The 9,409-nt window shown below is 38.0% G+C and overlaps 1 protein-coding gene and 1 pseudogene across 1 annotated transcript; both read right to left on the bottom strand.

Moving 5' to 3' along the window:
• Nucleotides 1-1,708, bottom strand: LOC114688330 (annotated as a pseudogene).
• A 5,247-nt stretch (nt 1,709-6,955) lies between these two features.
• On the bottom strand, nt 6,956-7,918 carry LOC114688329 (olfactory receptor 14J1-like). The gene has a single exon (XM_028862927.1). The coding sequence runs from the start codon at nt 7,916-7,918 to the stop codon at nt 6,956-6,958; it is 963 nt and encodes a 320-aa protein (XP_028718760.1).
• Nucleotides 7,919-9,409: the final 1,491 nt, after the last annotated feature.

The raw sequence follows: 9,409 nt of genomic DNA, 5'->3' as shown, positions 1-9,409 counted from the left end.
CTAGAGAAAGATGGCAGCAGCAAACCTGTAAAGGCACAGGGAAAGCAAAACACATTCTGCAGTCTGTGGTCTTGGGGTCTTGCCTATCTGAGAATCATCCATCAGGGATTTTCCTCTGGATGGGCTGACATCTTGAATTTCAATTGTCACCTGCTGTTTCTCTGTCAGGGTCACCTGCAGGCAGGTAGAGTAGACCTGAGACTGATCTTTAGCAGAGGGAGGGAGCATCCTGAGAATGGTGGAGAATATCTGGCCATAAGAGAGGGTGACAGCAATAAAGCAGGCATCACAGCCATCAAGGAAGACACTCCTATCACTCTAAGGTAATCATTAGAGCAGGAGAGCTTGAGCAACTGGGGGACATCACAGAAGAACTGGTGTATTATTTTGTCCCTGCAGAATCTGATAGAGAATGTAGTTGTTGTGTACAAGGTTCCTGAGATACCTCCACTTAACCACACACCTGTCACAGCCCACATGCACTTCCTGGGATCCATGATGATCTCATAGTTCAGTGGGAGGCATATGGCCACATAGCGGTTATAGGACATCACTGTAAGAATGGACACCTTAGCAGAAGCCAAAATATATGAAAAAGAAAACTTGCAGAATACACTGGCCATATGAAATGTAGTCATTATCCATCAGACAGAGGGTCTCTGAAATGGTAACAGCTATATAATATACAGTATATCTATAGAAAAGTGAGAAGCTAGAACTATTTGAAGGAATCTCAATGAATAAAAATATTCCTTATGCATTATGTGGGCAGCCATTCGCAGCAGAACAAAACTGAATTCCTCAGTGAATTCGCCTTACAGTAACTTCCATACAGCTTCCTTCTGGCCCCATTCCTCAGTCTGTATACAACAGGGTTGAGTGTTGGAGTAGTACTGTATGAAAGACAGAAAGCATGATGTCAAAGGTAGTTGGAGAACTTGCAGTCAGCATTAGGTATGCACAGGTGTTTACGGAGAGAAAAAAACCTGGAGACAATAAGTAGATAGGGGAGGCAGGTGGAAGAGAACTCAGACCAGCCTTCAGAAGAGGGCATACTGAGAACTGTGGAAAATATAGGGAGGGTGATCCCAATGAAGTAGCAAAGGCTATTGAAGACATGAAAACAGTTGCTACCATTACACCAAGGTAATCATTAGAACACTATAACTTGAGTAACTGGGGACATTGCAGAAGAACTGGTGGATTATTTTGGTCTTAGAGAATGTGACAGAGAAAGTAGTTACTAGGCACAGTATTCCTGAGAGGGCTTCACTTAATCACACAGTTGTCACAGGCAACATTCACCAGTAAAGCATGATGGCCTCAGTTTAGTGGAAGGCATATTGCCACATAGAACTCATATAACATTACTGTGAGAATTGCTGCTTCACTCCAGGCTAATGCTGTGAAGAACACCTGGAGCATGAACTGGTCATATCAAATGTAGCCACTGCCTGCCAGGGAACTGCCAATAGACGTGGAAACTATAACAGAAAGGGAAGAGAGGTTCAGAATGAAAAGGTGCTTCAGGAAGTAATACATTGGAGACCAGAGCTGCTGGTCCAGTGTTGATAATGCTGAGGTTGCCTACTGAGTCCAATAGGTCTGTCATCAAGAAAAACAAAGCATGTAAGTTCTGCAACTTGTAATTGTCAGAGAACTCCATGAGGAGGAACTTGATTATGTTTGTTTTGAAAATACAATTCATAGTAGCAGCTGGAAAATGAAGGAAATACAGTAGAAAAATGATCTATGAAATAATGTCTTTATTTAGCATTATTCAACACTTAATGTTTAAGTGTCTGTATTTACTAGTTGTTCCCCTGATGGCTAGGCTCCAAAGGATTACAACCATAAAGTTTACGGTTAGTTCTAGGAAACTAATAGTTACAGCTGACTGTGTTAAATGTGGCCTTGTCACTGATTGTCCTTTTTTCCCCATAGAAGTTAGTATTCCCTTCCACAAAACAAAACAAACAGAACACCCCCCAAAAGCCTATTTCTCTGGTTCAAAGTCATCAATAGAAACAAAATAAGGGTTCTTCATAAAAAAGATCTTGAACCTTGGCCTGGGGTACATTTGTATAGTGCATTGAAATTTAGTAGCACATGAATGATGCTGTGATTGTAAATTCTAAGATGTCTTCCAAGTCACACCGGACTCCTTCATAACAAATAATATGGGCATTACAGTGAGTCAGTCACTCCTTTATTATGGAGCCTAGAGCCATAATGTATATGGTCATTGTTCTTCCAAATGTGATTGTATTTACTGGATTTGTGATCAAAATCAAGACAAAAACACTGTTGCAAAGAAATAATTACCTGTGACTCTCATACTAGGTGTCTCATTTGTTTGCTTTCAGTACTATTGGATGTTTAGGATTTTCTATTGGGTCTTCATTGCATTTAAATGTTCATATCTTTTGGCTTAATATGTAGCCTTGGCACAGTTACTGACCACACACTATAAGCAAAGGACTTGTCAAAGAAAGAGAACCTGGTTTTAAATTTGAGGAACAATGTTCTGAGCCCACAGTTAGTTCATTCAGAAAGAGGCTGGAATTTGCTATTATGTTTTAGGTCAGAGAAAAACCAGGTTTATTTGTGGTTGCTTGCTTGATCTTTATAGGATGGAGCCAACTAAGTGTTCTCCCAGCTCCAAAATGCTCATTAGCTCAATACTGGGGATGTCTTTCTTTTTGCTGTGAATGTGTGTTGCTCTGATTTAGTTGATAAATAAAACACTGACTGGCCAGTAGCCAGGCAGGAAGTATAGTATAGGCGGGATAAGCAGAGAGGAGAATGCTGGGAACAGGAAGGCTGAGTCAGGAGTTGCCAGCCAGACACAGAAGAAGCAAGATGTGAAGGCAGAACTGGGAAAAGGTACCAAGCCACATGGCTAAGCATAAATAACAATTATGGGTTAATTTAAGATGTAAGATCTAGCTAGCAAGAAGTCTGAGCCAGTAGACCATATAATTTTAATTAATATAAGCTTCTGAATGATTATTTTATAAGTGGGCTGCGGGACTGTGGGGGCTTGTTGGGACCCGGAGAGACACTTTCCAGCTACAGCTCATTAGGCTGGTGAATGGTCATTAATGACTCATTTCCCTTTACATCTTTTTGTTTGTTTGTTTGTTTGTTTGAGACAGGGTTTCTCTTTGTAGTTTTGGTGCCTGTCCTGGATCTCACTCTGTAGACCAGGCTGGCCCTTGAACTCACAGAGATCTTCCTGGCTCTTCTCATTTCTTTCACTATATGTGTTTAGGAGGCAGAAAGTCTCAAGGCCAAATAGAAGCTGTTTGCATAATATTCTTGAAAGTGCTAAGCTAGAGAAAGGAAATGCCTGGTTGCATCATTCTTTGGGCAAGAGAGGCATTCCTCCCAGGGGAATAAACAAAGATCAAAGGGAGCAGATTTCACACAGCAGGATAATGTAGCAAAGTCTATATAATATGCAGGATACAGTGAAGAAAATGGAAAAAATGTAGATTACAAAAGAAGATTAGATGTTCCTTGGGTTAGAGGGTGTAAGAATGGAAGGCTCCATGATACATGGGAGTCTTTGTGCATTCATTGGAGACAATGTTCTACTTATGTAGTTATGGATAGTGGATTATGGATATATAGCAACACCAGTGTTCATTTATTTATTTATACATTTTAAGGGAAAACAGTGTACTTTACACAATAAATCCATCCTTTTAAGATTGATGGACAATGATAATTCAGAGGAAATATACTGAATTCAGTTAGAAAGAATTTAAGAATTTATTGTGAAGTCTATGTTAGGTCATGATTCTCTGTCTATAAATTGAGAGATGTGATCAGTAGAATGCACTGATTTTCTGAATATGGGGCTTGGGTAGTAGGAATGAACCATGACTTGAACAACTATCTGGATAGAAGATGTATTCATAGAAGTAAAATTGAGAATGAATTAACAAATAAAGTAATAAACAAAAGTGAACTGGAGAAAGTGACAGTGATAACTTCTGGCTTGCAGAGACCCTTGATGTTACCCTGTCTAGTGTCTGATAACATTGTCCTACTTGTTCGCTGTCACTTCTGGGTGTCAATCATATTTAAATAAGATCATTATTGACAGGTATTGCATTCTAAGGCTGACTAGTGGTTTATGAGTAATAAAGTATAATTTCTTTCTTAAATTTATTGCATTAATGTTGACTTTGACTATGTTAATTCTCTTAATTGGTATCTTTTTTTCTACTTTTCTTAGACCGTTAGACAATTTATCTGAAAGAAAGCATTTCACATGATTGGCTTATTTGGAATAATTAATTCCTTAGCAGTTTGCTTATTTCAAAATTGATAATGCAGGTCAGTGCACAACAGGAAATTGCAATGATGTACTGAAGAGGCAGAAAAGGAAATTCTACCATATGACATGAAGCCAGACAAATTACATACATGTAAATGATACTGGGAACTCAAGGTCTACTCTTAGGGTTCTCAGTCTCATTAATAAAAAATTTAAGAACAGATCCAAATAGAAGCTCACAGACAATCTTATTAGAGTTTAAAAGAAAGCAGCCCAGGGCAGGCAACTGTGAATCTCAGCCAGTGCCTGGAGGAGAAGGAAAAGGCTATGCAATTAGAGTCAGCATAGAGGTCAGACACATGGTGAAAACAGACATACTGGGGAGGGGTACTTTAAAAGAGAGTAAGGAAGCCCAAAGCGTTGGGGAAAGTGTGCTTAGAACAGAGAAGGAAGACAAAAAAAGTATGCTTTTCTGACTAATTCAGGGAATTGGGCAGACTTACAAAACATCATGGCTGTGGTTCTGTAAGCTGCTGTGCTAGGGGACAAGAGTTCTAGGAAGGAAAAGTACAGTATTTTATTAAGGGAATAACTATTCCACAAATTCTTCAGCATGGCTTGAGGTTGAGACGATCTTCCTAGAAGTGTCTTTAGTCAGCTGACTGACCCTGCCAAACAGGAATTTTAGGTCTTTACCAAGGTGAGGACTCTATTCTCTTGACAAGGAATTTTCCCCTTAATAGACGTTTATTGCTATTCTAACATAAAATGTACTAGGTTGAGATACTCACAAGTTGTCTTTGGGTTACTGACAATATACCATTAATAAGCAATGAGATAAAAGGTTGGCTAACAAGTATGTAGTCATTAAAAATTTTTCATATATTATCTGAAAACAGACTTCTCATCATTTCAAGCCAAAGACCTTATTGATCATTTTATAATATAACACATACACTTGTTCACATCAATGGAAATTATTAAGACAAACATTTATAAATAATAAAAAGTATATACTAATGATTTTTTTTAAAATATGAACTTGTCTGCAGTGTTTAAATATTTAGAAATAATATATATTCTGTTTAAAGTCTGTATTCTTTTGAAAATGTGCATACAGAAAAAGAAAAGGACTATTGGCCAAGCGACAAGATTTCAGTATATGACACTAATGAAATTTTACTGTAATTTTAAAAGATGATACATGAAAATATGAAGAAATGGAAAGAAATGAAATATAAGAAAGGTACAACCTTCACAAACAAGCACCAGACCTGGTCATGTGTGTTCATGTGTAATTCGTTTTAAGGTGTATGGCTCTTTTTCATTCAAACGTGGTCTTCATGCTCTACTGCTAGAACAAGTTAGGACATGTGCTGGAACAGGACTGGGCTCTTGCTCCAAAAAAGAGCAAGGAGGAGCTCTGGTGGCCTTTTTGGGGTCACCTACATATTACATGTTCTTTCTGTTCAGCCAGGAAGGTTTCCAGTTTTCCTCTGAGGTTATCGAATTTCATATGTTAAGCAAGATGCATCAGAATCTCCCCTTCTTAGCTATTTTCCTGTTTCTATTTACTCCCTCCCACTGCCCTATGAGATTTGTTGTCTCAGAAATATTTTAGAGGAATTGAAGGATGATGACTCTTCTTTTTTAAACTTTTATAGGCTAATGAGGAACATGGTCCCTGTCCCTCATCATGAAATTCATTCCTCTCCTGTCCATTCTTCGAAAGGAGACTCCAGTTCAAGTTCAGATCCTGTTGGGCTAGCAACTGGATGACTGGCATGCAGGCAGAACACTTATATGTAGAAATTGTTGCATTTTAGGGCCAGAGTTCAGTTTGGAATACAAGGACTCAAAACATAAGCCATAATCAGAATTATAAACATTGCAGCCACCAAGGCTATTATTTTCCTCAGCCATGAGAAGGTAGAACTGGAAATAAATAACACAGATAAGCCAGATGAAAAGTAAAGTGAATTTTAATACAAATTATGTTAAGCAACATGAATTCTAGAAAGTTTTTTTGGTTAAGCCACTTAAGTGTATGTATTAATGGCATGTACATTCATGCTAATATGCAAAAATTGTGTATAGAGATGTAAAATTAGAATGAGCATTTAAAATAAAATGGTTGAATTGAAATTTATGACTTGCTTAGTGAGTGAGCTTACAGGTAAGTGGTATTATTATTTATTCTACTTACTGTTGTAGTATTGGCCATGCATAGGTTTTCAAAATATTTACTATGACTGGTTGTGTTTACATACATGTACACACACACACACACACACACACATATATATATATACATATATACATATATATTTGAAAAGTTAATGTGTACTAAGTCTACATTATTAGTTTATGAATGTTTAGCTTCTCTTAACTGGAAAGAACAACAATTGGATTCTATAAGTTAGATAAAGAAATCAGGAGTAGTTTATGAATGTATAGCTTCTCTTAACTGGAAAGAACAAAAAATGGATTCTATAAGTTAGATAAAGAAATCAGGAGAAGAATATTTACAATGATAATAGTTTTACAGTATAGTTCAATTTTTCAAAACTACTTTTCCTTTTAATTAACATGAAAACTCAAAGGGTTCCAATGACAGAAGCATTCTTTCAGTATGATATGTTCAGTTTTATGACATATCATAAATATTTATGACAGAGCAAATATGAAGTTTTTCCCTGTGAACTGTCTACCTGGCAGCACCTTCCTCAGAGCAGTCTTCATGGCCTCATTCCTCAGACTGTATATTACAGGGTTGAGTGTTGGGGGAAGTACTGTGTAAAAGATAGACAGAAGAAGATCTAAAGCAGTTGGTGAGTCAGAAGTTGGCTTTAGATGTGCACATGCACCTGTGATCAGAAAAAATGAGAAAACAAAGAGGTGGGGTAGGCAGGTGGAAAAGACCTTAGACCGACCTTCAGCAGAGGGCATCCTGAGAATTGTGGAGAATATCTGGCCATAAGAGAGGGTGACAGCAATAAAGCAGGCAAAGGCCATCACAGCCAGTAAGGACGACACTCCTATCACTCCAAGGTAATCATTAGAGCAGGAGAGCTTGAGTAACTGGGGGACATCACAGAAGAACTGGTGTATTATTTTGTCCCTGCAGAATCTGATAGAGAATGTAGTTGTTGTGTACAAGGTTCCTGAGATGCCTCCACTTAACCACACAGCTGTCACAGCCCACATGCACTTCCTGGGATCCATGATGACCTCATAGTGCAGTGGGAGGCAGATGGCCACATAGCGGTCATAGGACATCACTGTGAGAATGGACACCTCAGCTGCAGCCAATGATGTGAAAAAGAAAACTTGCAGAATACACTGGCCATATGAAATGTAGTCATTATCCATCAGGGAATTGTCAATAGACTGGGGAACTGTGACAGAAAGGGATGAGAGGTCCAGAAGGGAAAGGTGCTTCAGGAAGTAATACATTGGGGACTGGAGCTGCGGGTCCAGTGTTGTGATGGTGATAATAATGAAATTACCTGCCAACCCCAATAGATATGTCACCAAGAAGAGTGAGGCATGCAAAATCTGTAGCTCACGTTTGTCAGAGAATCCCATGAGAAGGAACCCACTCTTTGTGGTTAAGTTTGTCATAGTCATTTTAAGACTAGAAATTGTGGTAGCAGCTAGAGAGAAAAAAGATGTAGTAAATGCAATAGAAACTATGCGTCAATCCAATATTAATTTCGTTAATTAATGTGTGTGAACAAATAATTAGTTGGTTGTGTCCTGGATATCAGAACCTTAGGTATAAAGTTCACATTTCTTATACCTGTGGTGCTTACCCTTTGTATCAGAAAAGCAGTTGTTATAGGTGGATGAAAATATGGGCCAATCAGTAGTGCTGTCAGAAAAAAAATATTTTGCTCCATAAAAAACAATCACTGTTTTCTTTTCACAGGCAAACTGCTTTTTTTTTTTTTAAAGTTATCAGCATAAATATACTGATGAGATTTTGATTAAAAATTTTGATCTCAGGCTGCACAGATGCTCAGTGGTTAAGAGTATTTGCTCTTCCATAGGACCTGAGTTCAGATCCAAACACTCATGTCAGGCATCTCAGAACAACCTGCAATTCCATCTTCAGGGGATCTGGTGCCCTCCTCTGACCTCACCAATAATAAATAATAAATCATAAATCATTTTGATCACTGACTGGGCTACTTTTTTGTTGTGTTGTATTTTAATAGTTAATGAATAACTCTGTAGGGGAAATACAATTTCTAAACTTAAAGCTTGATTTATTTTATCCAATTACTTCACTTACTTCTCAGAGAAAAACAAGGTTTCCTTCATGGTCCACTGCTGATCTTTGTGGGAGGGAGTCAGCCAACCATTTCCCCTTTCCAAATTTGTGTTGTGACATGAGCTGACTTGTGGTTTTCCGAGATTTTCATCTTCTGTCTGTGAGTTTCAGCAGCTACTGTGACAAGTGATCAGTCTTCTCTGGCATTGTTCAAATATGGTGAAATCTCTTTATGTAACGGCTTATCATCAACTTCATACTGGTATTTGGGAGACTCCTAAGCCTTTGGGACAGCATTTTGCTCTATAAATCATAAATCTGAGAATAGTTTTTCCCCAGCTAATACATTTCTCCTAGTGACAGCACAGATTGATTCCTCTCTCTCATGTCTTCTTTTCTTAAGCAGTGAACCTGATATCTGAGCATTGCATTTCTGTATCAAACTTCCTGGCAGTTCATTCAGTTTAGATTAGTATGAAATGGTTGTTAGTTCTAAGCCAGGTGGCACAAACCTGCAATCAGGCACAAGTAGGCTATGGCAGCAAATCATGACTTCAAGATCTGCCTGAGCTACACAGTGAGATCCTGTCAAAACAATGGGGAGACGGAAGAAGAGAAGAAAGGAGAATAGATAGTTTGCTAACTAAATATTTGATTTTCCTTCTAACAGTCACTTCTGAAAACTTCTTACCTCTTATTCTGTTGAAATCACACTTTCAGTAATTCTAGAATTCTCTCAAATTTATTGATTTTTTTTCAAACCACAAAATGGAAATTAGGGAGGATTGGAAATCAGAGTTATGTTTCTAATACAGCTTCTCTTTTCTGTGGTCTTGTTTTTCTTC

This window comes from Peromyscus leucopus, chromosome 16_21 (assembly GCF_004664715.2).
Source record: "Peromyscus leucopus breed LL Stock chromosome 16_21, UCI_PerLeu_2.1, whole genome shotgun sequence".
NCBI lineage: Eukaryota > Metazoa > Chordata > Mammalia > Rodentia > Cricetidae > Peromyscus > Peromyscus leucopus.
The sequence above is the reverse complement of the archived record's forward strand: the minus strand, read 5'-3'. Positions and strand labels throughout refer to the sequence as shown.

Bases quoted from the DNA above. Each gene is read 5' to 3' on its own strand.
- LOC114688329 (XM_028862927.1), bottom strand. From the start codon at position 7,918: ATGACTATGACAAACTTAACCACAAAGAGTGGGTTCCTTCTCATGGGA.